Source organism: Zalophus californianus, chromosome 3 (genome assembly GCF_009762305.2).
Source record: "Zalophus californianus isolate mZalCal1 chromosome 3, mZalCal1.pri.v2, whole genome shotgun sequence".
NCBI classification, from domain to species: Eukaryota; Metazoa; Chordata; class Mammalia; order Carnivora; family Otariidae; genus Zalophus; species Zalophus californianus.
In genome coordinates this window covers 186,080,058-186,102,048 of record NC_045597.1, presented here as the reverse complement: position 1 = coordinate 186,102,048, position 21,991 = coordinate 186,080,058, and the positions used below count along the sequence as shown (strand labels likewise).

Genomic DNA, 21,991 nt, shown 5'->3' with positions numbered 1-21,991 from the left:
CCTCAACCCCGGTGGCTTAAAATAAGAGAAATGCATTGTCTCACAGTTTTGAAAGCCAGAAGTACAAAATCAAGATATTGGCAGGGTTGGTTCCTTCTCGAGGCTCTGAGGGAGAATCCATTCCCTGACTCTCCTAACTTCTGGTGGTACCAGCAACACTTTGTGTTCCTGGGCTTGTAGAAAAATCACTTACAATCACTGTTTCGATCTCCACATCACCTTTTCCTTTCCTTGTCTTTTCTCCTTCTCTTCTTTTATAAGGACACTGGTCATTGGGATTTAGAGCCCACCTTAATCCAGGGTAATGTCATCTCAAGAGCCCAACTTAATTACATCTGCAAATGTAATTTTTCCAATGTCCCCTTTTTCCAAATGAGGTCACATTCACAGGGTTCAAGTGGACATACCTTTTTGGAGCGGTGACACCATTCAACCCACTAAGGGTACACTCCCAATTCCCAAGAATTTGTTGGGCATAGTCCATTCAGATGTGAAGCAAGGCAGGCATTGGAAGATACAGCTGTGTGGACAAAAATGGCATTCTTTTATAATTTTGGGGTTTTTTAATGTATTTCCTGAGTCCCAGGCCCAGGGAAGTGCAGCGGTGGTTGAACGATCTTCTCCCAGTCTCGGCCTGGTTGGCTCCAACCACTCTTCACGTCACAGCCCAGATGTCACTACTCAGAGAGGCTTCCTTAACCCACTCATCTAACCGATTTCTCAGAGAAACTTATGCTTTCCTTTCATAACGCTTCTCTCAGTAGCAACTGAGCATTTCTTTAATTTGTTTATTATTTAATGCCCATCTTCTGCACCTGACAGAGTCCCTCCCCCAGTATGGGTAACACCATGGCGATCTTATCCATTGCTATGTACGCAAGGACTAGCCTAGTAGGTGCTCAGTAAGTGTTATGCAGTCAATTCTCTCTTGCCATGTTTCTCCTTCTGGCCAGCCTTTCATGAAGAGGAGTTTGCTGGATGATTTCCCTGTGGCTAGAACCCATTCAGGCCATCCCAAGTCCGAGAGAGAAAGAGCAGAGGCTAATAAGCAATTGCAGAATTGCCACTTGTGACCCACTCCTTGGTCCATTGCCACAGAGTTCTGCTCAGAGCCTTAGAGAAATTAATTACACAGCAAAAACCTTTGACTCCCCTTTTCCTTCCCTAAAATTTCTCTCTTCCTTCAAATGTACCTAAAATAAGGTTCACAAAGCAGACTTATTTTAAAGAAGGCTGTTATTTATTCCTGTGACTAACAATCCAAATATATGTGAAGTTCTAAAAATAAACATGCGGAACTGTGACTTTTCTACGTTAGAGTTTGACTGTACATTTGTGTTAAATTCCTTCTTAACAGAACAAAATACCATTCCTACGACTTAGAAAACCACAAATGTATAATAAACTTCCATTCCATTTTATAATCATTTATAATAATCCTCGATTCCATTTTTTAAGGAATCCATGGAAGCCTGTAGAAACCAGGTCCCTGTACCCAGAGTGGTGTACAACATCCTCACCCACCTGGAAAAGACCTCCAATCTGTCATTTCTGGAGATGCTGTTCAGCCGAATTAACCTGCGTGAATACCCCAACCTGATGATGATTCTCAAGGGCTTCAGAAGTGGTATGAGGCTTCTTGAATATCCTTGGGCTATAAAAGCATGCCAGAAGCTGCTACCCTCAAAGTTTGGGTTGGCTTTCAGCCCCGTGGAATTAGGCACTTGAGTGCTGGGTTCTCTGGGGAGATGGGGAGCGTATTCTCTCCCTGGTGTGCCAGGACGAGCAGCCTCTGGCCCCAGCTCTCTAAGATGAATTTCTAGAGGACACATTTCTGTCTCACCTGTTCTATGAAGTGGGGGGAAAGTTGTCCAGTATACCTCACTGGGCAGTCTGTAGGGAAATGCAGTTGCAGAGACTCAGTCTGACAGAAGGATGAGGAGAACCAGAGGGGAAGAGAAATGAATATGGATGGACAGTAAGTATCTTTTTTTTTTTTTTTTAGTACTTACTATGTACCAGGCATCTTCCCAAGCACTTTATATGATTATCTCATATCATCTTTAAAACAATCCTGTGAAGTCGCTATTATCCCCATCTGACATATGAAGAAATTAAAGCTCAGAATAACTTTCCCAAAGTTACTTGTCTGCTAAGAGCAGAGCCAGCTGTCCTACTTGGGTTTCCTAGCACCGGGGCCTGAGATTTCAATCCCTCTTTTAAACAAGGACAGGTGGAAGGCAGAGTGTGAGGCTGGAGGAGAGAGGAGAAGGAGCTGAAGACAGAGAGAGGGTAGAAGAAGGAAGCAGAATGTGACGCACACTGGGAAGGAGTACGAGCTGGATAAATAAAAAGCAGGAGAAAGAGCAAGGACAGAGCTGGGAAGGAAGAAGCCAGGGCAAGAGAAAGAGGTGACACACGATCATTTTAGGTTTAAGGACAAACACTTTGGCCAAAGCGCATGGTTCACTTAGCTGAGAACAACAGAAAGATGACCAGCAGATCACACTGCATCGTGCCATTTTGTTAGTGGGGTAACCACTGTGGACAGCAAGAAGTTCTTCCCCCAAAGGAGAAACGCCTCCTTGAGCTAAAGAGGCAGGGAAAGAGAAAAGCGCCCCTCCCGGCTGGCACTGGTGCACTTGAGCCCGTGCTCCTGGCAGCATCAGGGCGGCACGGGGAGGACTGGGTTCTCAGAAGCCACGCTAAGTCAGTCTGAGAGCCAGAGGCACCACACACTGCAGCGCTCCCCAACCTAGCCGAGCTCATACGTCTTTCTGGATCTGCAAATCTGTGCTTTTCTTCCAGGCCCTTCTCCAAAATCCCACCTTAATTCCTTTTTCTGTTCACTGGTTGAGACAACTCAACTCCTGAAATAAATGATGGAGAAGAATCATAAGGGAAACCTGGCCACGGAAGGAATCACATGCAGAAAGCCAAGGGCCTGGAGTATCGAGGACGGGGTGGAAGACAGGTGTGGCTCATCGTAGGGTGTGAGGCAGGGAAACACAGAAGCTAGTTCTGAAGAAATGAGCAGAAACCAGAGTAGAAAGGATGCACCATGTGAAGGAATTTACATTTTATCTTATTTGCTACAGGGGATGTGATGTGTTTATTTATTAAAACAGGAACATGTATTAAAATTATAACGTCATAGAAAATTGTCTAAATTCCGAAACCAAAATTAAAGAAAGACTAAAGAAAATTAAATCCCTGAGTACAAAGTCAAACTCAGCTTTATGGGTGAAACAACCTTAGTATTAGACCAGAGGTCTAATGCCCAAATCAAACACCTAGAATAGAAAGGGGCCACAAACAGTGGATGCTGGCGATGAATCAGTTCTCCGCACTTGGAAGGAGGTGAATCGCTCCATGCCCCCAACCCTCCGGAAGTCTTGTACAAAGAAATTCCCTAATCATTCTGAGTAGCCAGGGTGTTGATGTGTGTTCCTTCACCAATCCCAGTTGTCAATTCCTACGGAGGATGGAACAGAGCTGCGCTGACCCTCCTCGAAACTCCAGCCAACCCAGGAGGAGGGCGCTCCCTCCAGACGCTGCTGCCGCTGCCCCCACCCCAGAGCCACCCACCCCATGCTCCCAGTGTCACTGAGCCCAGCGCATCCACACAGCACAGCGCTGAGATCACGGGCGAACCATCCAGCCCTTCTGACCCTGCCGTGGCTCTCCCCAGAACCACCCAGGAAGGAAGGATCACTCCAGGTGAGGGGAAGACTTTGTCCGACACCTGTGCCTCCCTAGCCTAGGGTACTGTGGTCATGTCTAGAAGCCCAGGGTCCCACCTTTTTGTTAATCTGGTCCATCCCATGGGCCTACCTACCACACACAGCCTTCTCCAAGGACTATGGGCACTGCCAGGGCCTTGGGGAAAGCCTAGAGGCCAAACACCAGCTCCCCACCCCTGGAGCAGGCCAACTCTTGCCCTGGGGCATTGGGGCTTCTGTCTTGGGTGTTTTTACTGTTTGCTTTCCTCCCTGACACTCTGTCTCTGTACCCTGTAATGATTTTTCTTCCTCTCTTCAATGCCCGATGACAACTTAACATCCCAAATAAATGGTGAAGAAGACTCACAAGAGATACCCGGCACTGCCCCCGACACTGTGCAAGGTAATATTGCTTGGGGCTGACTTTGTTTAGTTCAGAGCGGGTTTGAGAGACAAACATGCACCTGCCAACCCAGAGGCTTGTGACGGAAGCCTAAGGGAAAAGAACTGGGTGTGACAAAGAAAAAGAAACAGGGAGATTGATGCCCCAGCTCAGCACAGGACTACTTGTCAGGGATGTCTCCACAGCCAGTTTGATGCCATGATGTCCAACTAATAACAGTGTTCTGAACTGACACGTAACTTGTGCAATACATCCCTCTGTGACCCTAACTCAGTCGCTCACCCTCTGATTACAGGGGCCTTTCAATCATACTCATTTTTATGTGGTTTGGACTCTAAGAGTAATGTTATTGAAATTAATAAAAAAGATGATAAAACATTGAAGGATCTGCTGATTGCAAGATCTGCTAAAACATTGAAAGATTTAGCTTCCAAAATTGTGTTTCTTATCGCTCCCAACCATCATTATTAAGGACTTTGATTACATTACATATAACCATGGAGTATTATCGGGCTCTGTCAAAAATGGTATCGTGGATTCTCCAAAACTGAGCATAAAGGGCCCCGTTTGGTCCAAATGTTTCCTTCACTCCTCTAAGACACACCATCCAAATAACATAATCATGAAGCCAGTAACAATGGAAGATTCCATCTTCTAGGTTACCAAAAGAAAGAAAGAAATTGTGAAATTAGTAAGTAATGAATCACTGTATCCTACACCTGAAAGTAATATAACACTGTATGTTAACTACATTAGAATTAAAATTTAAAAAATAATAATAAAGTAGAAAAAAATTAGTAAGTAGCTAGTTGAAAGGAAATGATGGCTGACTCTCCCCCTCTAACCCACCCGTGCCGGGCCTTGGTGTTCAGTTGGCCCCACTGTTTTTACTGGCTGGAATAGATTGGTGTTGTTCCTCCCCCTCTGGTCCCTGTTCGTTGGTCCTGGGACCTGAAATTCCTCTTCTTCCTCTGCTCAGTGTCCGGTAACAACCTGAGATTAAGAGATAACAAAACGCTCAAAAGATGTCCCACCAGGCCCCATGCCAGCTAATTTTCATGTAGACAAGTTTAGCTTGCCTCACTTTCCATATCTACCAAGAGGAGAGCCCGTTCGGATCTTCTTGAGACAGGGCTCTCCTCGCCACCCTGGACCACCATCTTCGTGCTGCAAACATCACTAGAAGGTCTGCTAAGGCTGGTGGCAGGAACCCTGGGGAAAGGACAGGGGACTAAGTCAGAGCAGAACTGTGTAACTCACCCATGCTCTGAGGTCCCTGCAACAAGGTAAAGCTCAAAACTGCTCCGTCCAAATGCGAAGCAAACAAAAACACTGTGGGGCCCAGGTGTGGATGGTTCTTTTTCCCAGCCCCCACCCTGACTGTGGGGAAGTTTCATCTTCAAGCCTAGTCATTACTATATCGTTTCGATTTTTAAGAGTTGATAGGATTAAAATAATTTGAAATGCAACAAATTATTTAAAATGTCGCAGGACTGCTTGACCTCTGCCTCAATGACCTATTCTTAAGCAGGCCAAAATTTGAGATTGATCTCATAGTACCATGTAAACAAGGGGAAGGTGGCAGTCTTACTTGAGATTTATTATGGCTTCCAGCCCCTTCTGTCTTCCTCGTGCAGCAAAAACTAGAACTTTGTATTTATTTGCTATTAACACGTGCTAGCCCAGTCGAGGCTAGCTCCCGCTTTCTTGGTCCTTGTACATAGAAATATATAAGGCACTTAGCTTCCTTCACCATTTTTCAAGGTGAAATAATGACAAAGAGAGCGGTTCAAAAATATCCGTTCACAGACCTCTAAGCAATAACGTGTATTTTTCCTATGGCGAAGACATTCCCCTTCATTGAAGCCACCAGAAGTCAAGGTCAGCACTCACCCTACTCGCAGCCTCATTCCTTGCGTGAGGGTGGCTGAGAGCTGGTGTTCCTCCCTTCTACTGCATAAGGGGAGCCTCTCGAAACGGGTCAAACTGAGCCCTCCTCTGTGGGGCAATTGTTCCCTGCTTCACAGGGATGACCACACAGGTAATTCTAACCACCGGCTGATCAAATCAAGGCAGAGGCAGGGAGCCTGAGGGCTGGTAGAACCCCCACCCCCACCCCAGGTGACACGCGCTCTGCACCCTCCTGTTCTGCCCTCAGCTCCCTTAGGACTTTTCCTTCAGCCTATTCCAAGCTCTGAACCGATTTCTCTTTCCTCTGTTAGTGATAACAGATGACTCTCCTGAACCAAATGACCCCAAAGAGCTCCAGGAGGCATCCAGCATACCTCCCAACAAGAAAGGTAAGGAAAGGTTGCCTTTCTCCTGTAGATGTCGGGAGCATGAATTTGGGGGTGCTTTCGGCTTTTTGGATCCTGTGTGGTCAGAAGCACCCACCATGTGATTGTTCTCATGATGCTCATTACAGCTTGTTTCTCCCATTCACTGCCTCTTCCTTGAAAGCCTTCATGAAGATTGTAGGGAAGCCAGAAGGCATTGAAGGCCACTGAAATATGTACCCAGTACAATCACCTGCTCTGAAATCATCAAAGTCTCCTTTACCCACAACTTCTTAGAGGGTTAGTTGTACCTCCCTCTTTAACTGAAATGGGTTCCCACAAGAGGACCCACTGCTTTCTTTTTTAAAACAGGAATGCATACTCTCCACGCTCACTCATTGTGGAAGGCAGGGTGGGTGCCCCCCTGCTTGCTATCCCCCGTCCCTGGCCAACTCCTTCCTCCTCCATCCTCTATTTTGAGGCTTGACCATTCAAATGAACTGTTCCGTTGCTCTTCATCACTATCATCCTTGATTTGCCCCCAATTCCTCAGCACACCTCAAAGGCTGACTTAGAATTTTTCTGTCAGTTCAAGTCCTGCCACCATCCTGGACACCTTCCAAGGTACACAGGGATAAGAGGCCCCTCGGAGCCTTCCGTGGCTCTTTTCCAGTGATATTTTTCTGCACTGATTCTTGGCCTCCTGCACCCAAAGGCAACCGATCGGCCTTCTCATCACTGAAGCCTGGCTCGACCTCCCAATAATTAATTTCAGAATCCTCTTTTTTGACATCTAATCCTTGAAGTCTGCTCCTTCTACAGCCATTGTTCAATTGAACAATTCTTAAAACTTAAAATTCTTAAAAATTCTGAACGTTCTTAAAAAATTAATCCAAGGGGCGCCTGGGTGGCTCAGTCAGTTAAGCCTCCAACTCTTGATTTTGACTCAGGGCATGATCTTAGGGTTGTGGTATCAAGGCCTGTGTCAGGCTCCACACTCAGTGCAGAGTCTGCTCGTCCCTCTCTCTCTGGTCCTCCCCCAGCTCACACATGTGTGTTCTCTCTCTCAAATAAATAAATAAAATCTTTTTAAAAAATTAATTTGAAAGTTTCCCTGCCTGATTTCTTCCTTACAATTTGTTCCTCCTGGAGCTTTCCTTCAATGTCACTTGGATGACCAGTCCACTGGCCCTTCTCTTTTCTGGTTCATCCTTTGCCTCTCTTCACGCCCCTTCATACCAGGTTAGAGTGCACAGACCAAGGCTTCAGTAACCTCTTTGCTGATATCTTAATCTGCCTTGCCTCTCTCAGTCTTTTCCTAGAACCCTCTGGCAGGTCTTGGAGGGACCCATTATCTGCTTTCTGCACCCTGTGCCTGAAGGCAGACACCTCTGGGGAGAGCCACACAGCTGGGCAGAGCACAGGGCCTGCGTCTTCATGAGTCCGGCGTAAATGATCCTCCCACTCTGCATGACAATTCCACTTCTTGCAATGATCCTTCCCAATCCTGAGCTTTTTCTTCAAGCTGCCGACCCCCTCGCCACTTCCTTTTTCTTTAACAGATTACTTTCCCTCCTACTTCATAGAAAGGCATCAGATAGGAATCTCCTCAGTTCCTGCCACCAACCAGCAAACTCTAACTGCATCTGTCCCCTCCTCTCTTGTTCCCTCTTTCTCTCTACAGCAATCCTTCCATCGCACCTGATGGGGTCCATGATCCCTTCTTTCTCCTGAGAATTCAGCATCTCCCTGTCACAGGATCTGCATTCAGCCACTGCCCAAGTTTATCATAGCTCATAAAAAGAGCTTCCTCTTGATCCTCAGCTCACCTCACCTGTTTCCATAGCTCTCTCCTCCATTTCACAACCAAACTGCTAGAAATGATTTAGCTAAACTCATTGTCCCCATCTCTTCACGTCACTCTTTTTCTCCCTCATTACTCCAGGAAGCAGCGTCAACGAAGGTCACCAATGACCTCCTCACCACTATGGTTTGAAGACCGAAAGTTAAAGCTGAGACCTGTTGACACGTAAAGTTGGCAGGTCTATGTTTGTGGCCATGGGAAAATGATCTGTACCCTTTCTGTTTAGGAAAGAAAAGAAAAAGAAGTATCTGGTCAACTCCAAAAAAGAGACACCAGAAAAAAAGGCTCCCAAAAGGTAAGATGAGAGAACAAGAAGAGGTCAGAGGCTGCAGACAGCTCATGCTCGTGGGTCAAGGTGTGGGAAGTTGAATTTTATTCTAATGAAATGAGGAGACATTGAAGAGATCTAATCAATGAAGTGACAGGATCCCATTTTACGTTTGACAAGAACAATTTTGGGGTTGTGTAAAGCATGAATTGGAAACAGAAAAGAATGGAAGCAGGGCTACCATTTGCGGGGGCAGATGTCATGCAAGTCATTAGAACTCTGCATTCAGGTCTGGCAGTGGAGATGCCAGTTCAAGACCAACTTGGAGGCAGAGGAGATAGACCTTAATAAATTGGAAGCTGGGGAAGAGAGAGACAGCAAGGCTTGCTCTTCAGTACCTGGCTTGAACGGCCGGGTGAATGTGTTCCTTAGAGAAGATGCAAATAATGGGGGCGAAATTTTAGAATTTTCAATTTTTGACCTGCCAATTTCAAGATTTGTGCTAGCTGTCTATGCCCTTGTGCCATGCCAGGTAAGTGCTTTGTCAAAAACTGTGAAGGGTCTGAGAGGGTGCCCTACTGGAATAGGCACATTCTTTACGTGTATGACCACTGCAGGAACCCAGGCGCCTGGATCAGGGGAAAGAATTCTTTGTTGATATTCACAACCAGCTCAACAGCCAGAGTAACATTGCAGCATCTACCTCCCACATGCAGACCCATAGGCGACAAGAAGAGAGCTGATGGAATCTTTCTGAGAGGCAGATGATATCCCAGAGACAAGGGACAGAGAATGATGGGTTTTCTGTTTACAGACAGAACAAGGACAGTCATCCTCTTGCCCTCCTGAAAGGAGAAGGAAAAAAAAAAAAAAACAAACAAACTTTGCTGCTTTAGGATTAGATTGAAACAATCCTGAGTCCTCACCCTAATCTTTTGGAATTTAAATGCCTCTTTCCAAGAGGCCGAGAAAGCCCAGGTGCTTCCAGCTTTTACTCAGGATGTCTCCAAGTTCTGGGCTTCACTCCTTTTGATGTGTCAATACCTATGGAGGGAGGGCTTCAGTAATCCTGCGTCTTTGGGACTTAACCTAGGAAGCTAGCCCTGCTGTAGGCATTTGGCAATCTCAGGAGATGAGAAGTTTTATTATCTTTTTGGATCAGACAGCAATTTACTAGATACAGATCTCATTCTCATCGTATGTGAAAAGCGAAATATTTCCAGGGAAGTGAAAGTAAGCATTCCCTATCTTTATTCTGTATTTATTTCCATGTCTCTGGAGGCTAGGGCTTTTTACAGAAGCACTGAGAAATCAAGGGAGTTTAATTTCCCCCACAATATGCCACTCCGGCACTCAATAAAAAAATCAGATCCAAAGATATAAATATAAGTCCTTGGCAAAATGAAGGCATCCAGGACCGCGGGAAAGAGAACCCTAACCTTGACAACCCCTTGCAAATCCTCTCTGTTCCAGACTTTCACTCTATCACAAGGCCCCTCAATTCTTTGATACCTTGCACTCTCTCCACTAGAGGAACCTAGGGACCCTTAGATCCCTCCTGATCCACACCTAGGCCCTCAGGAACCTCCTCCAGTGCCAAAACGGACCACTTAGCCATTTTCACTCGGATGTGGCCACCTCCAGAATGAAGATGTCATACAACAGGGCCCAGGAAAGAAATTCCACTGCTCTGGGAGTCTGGTTAATTTCAACAGGTTGTGCAGGGGTGAGAGCAGATGGTGAGTCTAAGGGAGAAAGAAAGGTGCACACAAGGAAAAATATATAATTACAGAGAAATAGCAGAAGAAAAACAAGGCACAGGAGCACAGAGATCTCAAAGTGTGGGGGCTGGGGACACAGGAGGGGGAGGAGGAGCTTTACTGGACACCCCAATGAAAACTCTTCACAGACTATTCACTATTTGACCCAGGGAGAACCTCACCGCGGCACAGAAGCCAAGAGAAGCTCCAAGAGGTGGATCAGGCAACTCAAAGGAAGGATGATTCACCCAGCAAGTCAAATGTCATGACAAGTGTCCAAAAGGCAAGCACCGAATGTGCCCAAACCTCTGGACCGGAGGGTAAGGCTGGTGACAGAATCTTCCATTTGAATGCTCAGTGTGGGAGGGTCTCTCACAGAGCAGGCACAGCACTAGAGGGATGTGTAAAGGTAATAGGAGAAGCGCCAAGAAAGTTGGTGAGCTGTGTGTGACAAGAGGGAACAAAGATGTGTTGCACGTGAGGAGATTTTGTGCAGAAATAGCTCTGTCCACACGGTACAGCTGACCTCAGCTGTGACCTTAGGCAGCAGCTCTCAAACTCTTTGGTCCCAAGACTTCTTTACACTCTTCAAAATTATGGAGGACCCTAAAGACCTTTTGTTTCTGTTGTTTATATTTATCTATGTGTACTTCATTAGGAATTAAAACCTATCGTTCAAAAATATTTATGTGTTAATTCCTTTAAAAGTAACAGTAATATACCAACTACCTGTTAACATAAATAACATATTTTTATGAAAAACAAATATATTTTCCAAATACAAAAATTGGTGAGAAGACTGGCACCATTTTACATTTTTATAAACCTCTTAATGTCTAGCGGAATCAGAGACAGTTGGATTCGTATAGCTGCTTCTGTGTTTGATTGATTGGGATACATTGCTTTGGTGGAAAGACAGGAAGATAATCCAGCTTCACGAGGATCCATAGTTTAAAAGGGTGGAGTATTTTAACAGTTTTTTTTTATGTTTTTATGTTTTTAAATGTTTTTATGTTTTATGTTTTTGTGTTCATCTCTGATATTGCACCCAAAGTCAAGAAGGGATGGTTTCATAAAGGTTAGTTGAGATGTAGCATCTGAAACCACATCAACTAACTTCTTATACACCTCTGAAGCTAATAATACATTACATGATAATTAACTGAATTTAAACAAAATAAAATTAAAATTTTTTTAAAACCTAACTTTTTATACTCTTGCAATACAATGCATTATGCTGTCTTGCATTTTAAATGGATCTTCTACTTATGCAGGATTTTATAACATCTTGGACATTTGGAAAATGTTGGTTCACTGAATTCTACAGTGAGCTTGCAGCTCAATCACACAAGTATTTTTCTCAAGACATTCATGCTTCAAGATGTAGTGAACTGTTTTATATGAACTCCTCGGTTTTCCACATAGACTATTAAAAAGATGTATTAAAAAGATGTATACTGGGCGCCTGGGGGGCTCAGTCCGTTAAGCGTCTGCCTTCGCTCAGGTCACAATCCCAGGGTCCTGGGATCGAGTCCCACATCGGGCTCCCTGCTCGGCAGGGAGCCTGCTTCTCCCTCTGCCTCTGCTGCTCCCCCTGCTTGTGCTCTCTCTCTCTCTCTCTAATAAATAAATAAAAATGTTTTTTTAAAAAAAAAGATGCATACTCAGGGGCGCCTGGGTGGCTCAGTTGGTTAAGCATCCGACTCTTGACTCTTGGTTGCAGCTCAGGTTGAGATCTTGCGGTCGTGTGATCCAGCTCCGCATCCACCTCTGTGCTCAGCGGGGAGTCTGCTTCAGCTTCTCTCTCCCTCTCCTTCCCACTCACTCACTCTCTCAAATAAATAAATAAAATCCTTATACTCAAGGGTAGGAATTTAATAAATTTAATAAAGTTAAAGTTAATAATTTTATTTTTTTAAAGATTTTATTTATTTATTTGAGAGAGAGAGAATGAGAGACAGAGAGCACGAGAGGGAAGAGGGTCAGAGGGAGAAGCAGACTCCCTGCTGAGCAGGGAGCCCGATGCGGGACTCGATCCCGGGACTCCAGGATCATGACCTGAGCCGAAGGCAGTCGCTTAACCAACTGAGCCACCCAGGCGCCCTAAAGTTAATAATTTTAATTGCTTCATTAAGAACATTTTTTTAAACATGCTTAAGTGAAACTGACTTTTTTACTTTTAATGGTCTGTGACAGGGAAGACTGCATAAGGTTTAAGGGCACTGCTTTGATTTGTACTAGGGCACCAGCAGCTTTACCTGCCATGACTTTTGCTCCATGTGAGCACATGTCAACATAGTGAAAAGGCGAAGAGCATCTTAGTATGGAACCAATTTTGACCTCAAAGATCTCCTGAAAGGGTTTCTGGGATATCCCAGGGATTCACAACCTCACTTTGAGCCTCTGATCCAGGGACTCAGATGACTGCACCTCACTGGACATCTCCCTTGGTAGAGGATGCTCTGCTGCCCAGGCTTGCTCTGCTCCTCCCCACAGTGGCAGGTGGACTCGGTGGTAGAATCACTCTCAGGAAGGGTTATGGAGGTTCAAGCAAGACCTGGAACCTCCAGCCTTCACGGCAAAAGGTCTCTCCTGGGACTTCAGGAGACTCCTATGGAGCTTTCCGGGGCATTTTCTGAGATCTGAAAGAAATGTCTTTCCTTTTTTCAGAAACCAGTGATGACTCTTCAGCAATGAATGAAGAAAAGAGGCCCCAGGAGCCACCCAGCACACCACCAAGCGTCCTGCGTGGTAAAGAGGAGGGACTGCAAAGTCTCAGCGGGCCGTCCCCAGGAGCCCAAATCAGACCTCTTTGATCCTAAACCAGTGTTCCTCAGCCCTTTTTCCATTGTCACTGCCCTAAGGGAGCCCTCTCAGATATTTTTTCCTAACCATGAACACAACCTATGATATTTTAATACCACAAATATATTATATATCCATTTATGTTTAGATAGATAATTATCTTGAGGAGGAATAAATATCTATCTATATACATCATACAGAAAAAGAATAAGATTTCCCACCCCAATCCCCAAACCAATTTTTTCTACCTTGGGGCAATACCACTGCTGCTGAAGGTGTTCTAAATACATTCATGGTGCTCTACTGAAAGTGCCAAAGTCATGGAACAAAATTTTTCCTAAGATCTGAATTTCCTTGTTTCTCACTCGACCTTTTTGGGCGAATTGAGAAGAGAACAATTCATCAGAAACACAAGTGTAGTACTGTAATCAACTGAGCAGTGGCAGCTGATCCCATTGTGGGCACGAGCTGACAGACAGTGAGGTACATCCGCCCTCCCCACCACTACCATTGTGCATTTGCTACCACTCTCCTCAGAAGGGAAAAAAATACGAACATTCTTCTGTTTGCTGGCAATGTGGTCGTTGCGTCACTAATTTCACAGAATGCAACTCTCAAATGACAAGTATCTATTGTCAGAAAGAATGAGTTAAGTTTGACCACCTTGAAATACAAATGATCATTTTAACAGTTTCTCCCACATCGCACTAACTTATACAGTAATCTTGCAAATTTTCTCATGGATAATTTCATTGTATTTGTACAACAGTCTGGAGAAGGTTGAATAATGAATTCAGATTTTACTGATGAGGAGACTGAGACATGTAAAGGATGAGTGGGTTTTTCCAAGATCCTGTGGGTAAAGGGCGGTGGCACAGGACAAGCACCTTGGTCCCCTAGGACTCTCTTCAGATCCCATCATTCCCCATTATAAAGGAAGGGACAGAAATAATACTGCCAAAGCTTTGCCAACTCAATATTGTCTGAAATGAGGTGGTCACAAAGTTTAAAGCCTGCTTAAAATGACTTTCTTTCTCACTATTTTCTAGATCCAACAAATGATGGAAATAAACCATCTTTGGGAAAATCTCCTGGGGAAAAGCGTAAGTGTAAAGAACCTATTTGGTCTCTGTTAGGGTGGATTTGATGTTACTTTTTGTGGGTTGTTAAACCCTCTTCGATGCTACAAAAGACATCCTAGGCCATAAAAAGATTTGTGCTTTTTGGAACAGTGATTTATTTATTTTTTTCAACCTAGAAAATTTTCCACACTACAAAAGCAATATTCAGCCGCCATTAGGATTAGCTTGCTGTGTGGGACAAGAACCGCCCTTCCCCTCAAAAACCAGTGGCTGAAATAAGAAAGCTTCTTTCTCTCTCCTATGCGGAGGTAGGCGGTTCAGGGCTGACGTCATGCACCTAGAATCTCAAACTCATTAGTCATTGCACCACCAACCTCAGAGTGTGGCCTCCCCTCACTGGGGTCCAGCCAGGGAGTTTACATTCCCACCAAAGGGAAGAGGCAAGGTCTAGGAGGGCATGTCTCCTCCACTGAAGGAGGTTGCCTTTAGACATTCTGTTACCATTTCTTTGCTTCGAGTGACCTGACTACACCTGACTGCAAAGGAGGCTGGGAAATGTCATTTTTTTTCTCGAAGGACAGGTATCCAGCTCGAAATCAAACCGCTTGATTAGCAAAGAAAAGCGAGACTGGAGAAAGCCAAATAATCAGCAGTCCCTGCCCCGCACACCGTGGTGGTGAGCATTGCTAGTGCTCTCCACTATTTCCAGTTCTCCTCCCTGCCCTGGATGCTGCATTTCTCAGCTCGTTGCAGGAGACAGAGCCGGGATCACGGGTCTGGCCAATGAGCTGGAATGAGTGTCACTTCTGAGTCAAAACACAGGAGAGTACTGTGCAGATCTCTGCACCCCTTTCCCCTGATTGCAGAAGTGTGTGAAAGAGGGAGGTGCCAGCAGGCCAAGGCAGCAAGAGTCTCAGCACCACCGCAAAGGCTGCTGGGGGACTCCAAGTCTCGCAAGGGACTCTGTGTGACTTAGACATACACTATGAACATGAAAACCACCAAAATGTGGCCTGTGTGATACAATGTTCCCAGTAAAATCCACAGAATCTGTATGGGAAGTTATTAATCAGGAAGTGAAACTCCTATTTCATATCTGCTTTCCCCACTTTCTTTCTACACGTTAGAAATATGCATACATTTATCTCATTCTATACACATAGAAGCTCATACTATAGGGTCTATAAACAATTTTTTCATTGTGTATTTAATACACATATCTGGATATCAATGTTACCCGTTTTTCTTTCTTTTATACAGCACATTATTGTATAATTAGCAATTTAGTTTAAATAGTAGCCTATATGATGGACAGTTAGGCTATCTCCAATTTTTATATGAAAATAGAAATCATGTTTGTGTGTGTTTGTACCTTTGCACACATGTCCAATAATTTCCTCCGAATTAATTTCTAAGTGTGAGATTACTTGGTTAGAGTCTGCACATCTTTGATTTTGTCTGTCAGCAAATCGTTCTTCAGAAAAATGGGATGACTTACATTCTCTTTGATAATATGAGTGCTCATAAGTGCTCATTTTCTACGTCCTCATCCACACTGGGTAGGCTAAAACCTTTTAAGAGATGGGAATTCTTAAAACCAAACAATAGTTTTTTTATGATTAGTTGTTTAAAGACAATTTTAAATAAATGTGTCATTTGTCTTTCCTCTTTGAGTATTTTCAACTTATGTTCTCTCCCATTTTCCTAGTGTTCTATTCCTCTTTTGTTTTATCTAGCAAGGATATTAACCCTCTCTATTTTACATCTGCTGCAGTTTTCCTCATTTTTTTGTCTCAATATTATAAGGATGTTTTTTAAAGTGTGAGGATTTTTTACTTGTTAAACAGTCAAATCTGTTCATCTTTTACTTTTATGATTTTGCTCTTGAGTTTTAGCTAAGTAAATCTCTTATATGTGGCTTATAATGATGTCTCTATTTTTCTTCTACTCTTGAAAAACTGGTTATTAATGTGAAAAAAATGGCATATTTTATTTTTAAAGGGCACATTTTAAATGTTGATGATTTGGTGTATCTATTACTTCTTTGTTCAATCTTTTTTTATTTCCGAGTAAAATGCAGTACTTTTTTTACATAAATTTATTTATAAAGTATTGACATTTCAAGCTTGAAGATCAATATTTATAGCCATAAGAGATGATTTTTTTTTCTGTTTTAGGAAAGAGGACAGAAAAATACAACCTGCCATCTTCAAAAAGAAGACAGGAAAACAAGCTCCCAAGAAGTAAGCAAGAAAAATGCAATTGCTATTCCCTTGTTCATCACGGCCCTTACCGGATGACCCGCACGGCCTCCTCTCCTGCTACATGGCTATCTGGGTATCCCTGGAGCACAGCCAGTCCCATCCTTGCCCCCTAGCCTACCCTGTTAAAGGCCCTCTCCTCACAAAAGAAGGAGAACCCAGACACCATGTTGGTTCCAGCAGACCTCTTTTCTCTTATCAATGGGAGCGATAGGGTGGAACTGGACAGAAGGTGTCAGGCAGTTTTGAGATTAGGACCGTGTCTAGTCTGGCTCCGAGCCAGGATGAATAGACAAAGCAAGTCTTAATAGGCAGGCAGGATTCAGACTCCCAATATCAGACTGGAGTTAGATTTGGAGTCATGGAGCATTCAAAATCACCTGAATTGCCTCGTGCCTGCTTATCTTGTGTCTACTCCATGCATGAAAATTGCATTATTTGCAGCTTAGGAAACAAAAATGTGCGAAACTGCATTTTCCGGTTCCTCTGCTTTCTCTCTCTGCTGTCTTTGTCACCCTGAACTCTCTCCCTCCTGCTTTCCTCCTTCCCTTTTCCTTCATTCTTTTACTCAAAACCACGTACCCAAGGTGTGCCAGTCAGTAAGGATTCCCTTGGATTCTGGGCCATTCTGTGAGCGCCCTGGGAGGGCATTTCCCCTCAGCTCCCAGCATGCATCATGACATGAGCGTCACTGCTTTGGACATGCTCCGCACTTTCCTGCTTGTTTCCAGTGCCTCTCAGTCTCAGGGTTTTAACCTAGGAGGGGACTCAGATCTACGCGCTTGCCCTCTTTTTCTTCCTGTCTCTTCCTCCTGATTTCCAACCCCATCGTCTCCCTCGGCCGGAGAAACTTAGTCTTTGTCATATGCTGAGTTTTCCTCTTCTCGGAAAACTTCACATTTAGACCTCCCAACTTGTACTGTTAGCATATAAAGGTAATTTTGGGAATTTAGAAATCCCGTGGGCTCTCAGCAAGTTCTGTGTTTCGAGATTTTGTGTAAGCTCTCCAAAACAGTCTCAACGGAGCAGTGACGTCTCAGTTCTGGCCAGCATCTGTCCTTTCCCAGATACTTATTGATTTAATAATTAGGGAACCCTGGGCCATTGTGATTTATAAGGATGAAAAAATACATCATTTTAATATTTTCACAAATGTGCTCATATATATATTCAGTCAACAAAGGCAACTGGAGTGTGAGGTATGTGTTAGGTACATGTGCCAGGTCCTACGGGTTCAGCAGTGAGCAAATCACAAACACCTTTGAGTTTTAGCTAAGTAAATCTCTTATATGTGGCTTATAATGATGTCTCTATTTTTCTTCTACTCTTGAAAAACTGGTTATTCATGTGAAAATATGGCATAAGTGGGAGCTTACGTTCTAGTTAATGCACGTGTAGTTAACAGACAAAAAGAGAGGTTGAAGAGGAGAAAGAGAAACGGGATGAAGAATTGTGAGTTTGGGGAAGAAAAAAAAAGAGAGACACAAAAAAGAAGAGGAATAACTATAAGAAAATAACATAAAAGAGAGGTGTAAGAGTACAGGGATTTCCTGAAAGGTGGAGGACTCGGGTATGAGAGGGGAAGTCACTAACAGGGGGAGGAGGGAGTTCACCGGGGACCCCAATTTAAACTGTTCACAAATCACTGTCCCACGGGCAGCCTCACCTCGGCACAGAATCCAAAAGAAGCTCCATGTGGTGGATCAAACAACTGAAAGGAAGGATGATTCCACCAGGAACTCAAAGATCATGACAAGGGCTCAAAAGGCAAGGACTGAATGTGTCCAAACCTCTGGACCAAAGGGTAAGCTGAGGACTGACTCTGCCATTCGAATGCTCGGTGTGGGAGGGTCTCTCATGGGGCAGGCACAGAGTTGGGTATTGTGTGAAGGAAACAGTAGAAGGGAGCAGTGCAGACAGGACAGCAAGGAGCTGCTGGACTGAGAGTGGTTGTGGGAAGAAGTCAGTGCAGGGCTCCCAACATGCAGGTCAGCTCAGCTGTGCCACGTGGGCTCAACGTGACCGTGTCCCGGTGTCTACTGTTTAACATTTCTCTTAGTAGAGTCACCACTGCTCCACCGAGTCTGGGGGCTCCTGTCGGATCCAAAGCTCGCTCCCTGGGAGGAGTGGCACCAATCCTCAAAGTGGACACACTCTTAAGAATATTTCTTAATGGCTTATTTCTAGAAGTGAAGTGGCTTAGTCAATATTTAAAATTAGCACATCCTGATGATCAAATTGTTATCAGTTTAGTCTCCCATTAACATCATATGGATGCTCTTTGTCCTCCAGCTCCACCAAAACTAGAAATAGTAAGACTTTTCTGTTTTGACAGATTAAAAACAAAGAATGAGGGGCGCCTGGGTGGCTCAGTCGTTAAGCGTCTGTCTTCGGCTCAGGTCGTGATCCCAGGCTCCCTGCTTCGCGGGGAGGCTGCTTCTCCCTCTCCCACTCCCCCTGCTTGTGTTCCCTCTTGCCGTGTCTCCCTCTGTCAAATAAATAAATAAAATCTTAAAAAAAAATGCTATTCCACCCATGTTTTCCTTTGAATTTTCTTGCATTTTGCATGTGATAGGTTGTATTAGTGGTCACTGATATCTCTGAAAGTTATATACCCTTGCCCTGTGGACCCCGGCGTGGCCATGTCACCTGACTTGGCCAAAGAAATGTGGGCAGAGATGTGAGGGTCCCTTCAAGGCCAAAGCCTTAAGATCCTGTGTATCATCTTTTTCTCTGCCATAGGAACAACGGTGTTCTAGAGAGAGGTTGCTCTGTCCCCAGGCCATGTATGTCAGTGACATGGAACTTCATCTAACTTGTGATGAATGAGTTAACGTGAAGGAGAAGTACAACTGGGTTGTTCTCAACCAGCACTTGGCAAACTTTTTCTAAAAGGGGCCAGATAATAGTTCAAGCTCTGCTGGCCATACAGTCTCTATTGCCACTACTTAACTCTACACTGCCATTGTAGCATGAAAGCAGCCAGAGACAAATATATAAGCAAATACACCTGGCTGTGTTCCAATGCGCAGTGGCCGTTTCGTAGCCAGTGAGGTTTATCCGAGGCGCGACTACTGCTAATTGAAAACTTTATTTTTATTTTTTTAACTTTGTTAGATTTTATTTGTTTATTTGAGAGAGAGACAAAGAGAGAGAGTGAGAGAGAGAGAGAGAGAGAGAGCATGAGCGAGGTGAGGGGCAGAGGGAGAAACAGACTCCCTGCTGAGCAGGGAGCCCGATGCAGGACTCGATCCCAGGACTCCGGGATCATGACCTGAGCTGAAGGCAGACGTTTAACCAACTGAGCCACCAGGTACCCCAAAACTTTATTTTTAAAAACAGGTATTGAGCCAATTTGGCCATCAGGCTGTCATTTGCCGATACCGGTAATCAACCACCGAGATTTGGGAGGATCACAATTTACCATAACATCATCTAGCCTATCTCCACTAAGATACCTGGTTTTTTAAATAAATTTTGTTATTAGAATTTTTTTCTTTTCAGGATCACCTGTTCACGTTTGCCCATTTTTGTATAAGATGCTTCATTTTGTTTTGTTTAGTCTGCTACAGAAATGAACACTTCGTTATTGCAATTTTTCTTATTTTATTTGTGTCTTTTAACTTGAGAAATTTTGGGTTGTGGAAACTTTTTTTTATATTTAGACAAATCAGTTTATCTTTTCCAAGATGGTTTATGCCAGAGTTTCTCAACTTGACACTGACTGGCATTTGGAACTGAAGAATTCTTTGTCATGAGTGCTGTCCCGTGCATTATGAGAAGTTTGGCACCAACCCAGCCATTAGATGCCGGTGGCATCTTCCTCTCAGCCGTGAGAAACAAAAAGATTTCCCAACATTGTCAAATATCCCCCAGGGGACCTAAATCACCCCACATTGAGAACCATGGCTTTATGCCCTATATTTCTTCCTTAGAAAACCCTTTCTGTGTTATGTTTATAAGGTTATATCCTTTATCTACTTCTATTGTTTGTATTAAATACATATATATTATGGATATAAGTGTGTATTAAAAACACTATATTGATTATTATACATTATATTAATATACCTTAATTTATTAATGTACAGCATCTATAATATTTTTAACCTTCCTCCCTGCCAACATGAGCTTGCTAGTTTTCCGTGATCAATGCTATAATATTCATTTCACAAGACTCATACCTGTCTTGTTTCTCCAAAGCGGTAGAAAGACAGAAAAAAATTACTTTAAAATAGTTGATATATAAAGCATATACATCTATGTTTCAAATTATAGATGACACTACTTTTTTCATTTTTTTTAGAAAAGAAAAGGGAAAAAAATGTCAGTCCAAGTTCAACAAGAAGGTGTCAGAAAAATATTCTTCCAAAGGGTAAGTAATCCAGAAGCAGGGCCGGTCGGGCCGCCTGGCGCCCTGGCCAGAGGCGAATTGCTTGTCTCCCCGTCTTCCTCCTCTTCCCCTCCCATTCTTGCCCACTGCCTAGGTCTCCTTCACCCGCATTCTTCTCCGCTCTAACAAGGCGTCACACCTGACACTCCAGGTGAATGTCAGTGCATACCTTGTGCCGCCTACCCAATCACCTGCTTCGGCACTAGGATGGATTCTTCAACAGAGAACCCACCAACAAAGACCCAAAATGTTCAAGAGAGAATGACTGAACCCATGAGTCAAGTTCTAACATCAACCGCTACTTCCTTCCTTCCATAGGGTGAGAACCCTTATGGAAGCAAGGCCCTGTTGGCGTTCCTATCTGCAGAGAGCTGAACTTTCTCTTCCTGAGATAGACAAGGGTGCGAGCCTGGTCTCTGTGGGTCAGCCCCTTGGCTTGCTTCTGCCCCCTGCACCCTGAGGCCTCTTGGGGTCCCTGTTCTCCTCTCTTCCTCCTCTTCTTCTGCTTGCTCACATTTCTCTTCTGCTTTTGTGACACATCTTCAACATCATCCCCTCTCCCTCTCCCTTCCCTCTATGCTCCAGTGACATTGGTCTTTTTTTCCCCATGAATTTGTCCGTTTGTGGCAGGTCTGCAAAAAGAAGGAGCTTATAAATTAACTGTGACACTGGACAAATTGTCTTTACAGCAAGACCTCCTCAGTGGAGATGCCTTGATTTCTATTTTTTTTTTCTTCTTCTTTTTCCTTTCTTGAGAGAGAGCGCGACAGAAAGTGAATGCGCCTCCCGGGGGTGGCACCGGCAGAAGGAGAGGGAGAGAGAGAATCCCAAGCAGGGTCCACACCCAGCATGGAGCCCAACTTGGGGCTCGATCCCACGACCCTGAGAGCCTTGATTCTACTTGGATCAAGCTGCTGTCTCATCACACGCTAACATGTTGAGTAGCACTGGTGTAATGTGCCTAAGAAAAAATGCACATACCATAAATGTACACCTAGAGGAATTAACACAAAGGAAAAGCTCATATGTACCTGGCACCTAGGTCAAGAAACACAACCTAACCCACACCCACAATCCAACCCCTACCCACACCCCGAGTGTCCCCACCAGCCCGATTTCTGAGAGCCTAGGCCACTTTGACACCGGATGCTATGCCC

General features: G+C 44.2%; 1 protein-coding gene and 1 pseudogene across 1 annotated transcript in view; both read left to right on the top strand.

Moving 5' to 3' along the window:
* Positions 1 to 21,991, top strand: part of SP110 (SP110 nuclear body protein) — a 39,033-nt gene that overhangs the window by 2,910 nt on the left and 14,132 nt on the right. The window contains 11 exon segments of the mRNA XM_027589262.2: positions 1,459 to 1,627; positions 3,466 to 3,720; positions 4,081 to 4,125; positions 6,348 to 6,425; positions 8,492 to 8,560; positions 10,464 to 10,613; positions 12,964 to 13,044; positions 14,148 to 14,201; positions 16,358 to 16,423; positions 18,102 to 18,245; positions 20,748 to 20,816. Of these exon segments, the coding sequence (XP_027445063.1) occupies positions 1,459 to 1,627; positions 3,466 to 3,720; positions 4,081 to 4,125; positions 6,348 to 6,425; positions 8,492 to 8,560; positions 10,464 to 10,613; positions 12,964 to 13,044; positions 14,148 to 14,201; positions 16,358 to 16,423; positions 18,102 to 18,245; positions 20,748 to 20,816 (1,180 nt within the window).
* Positions 19,462 to 19,588, top strand: LOC113921066 (annotated as a pseudogene).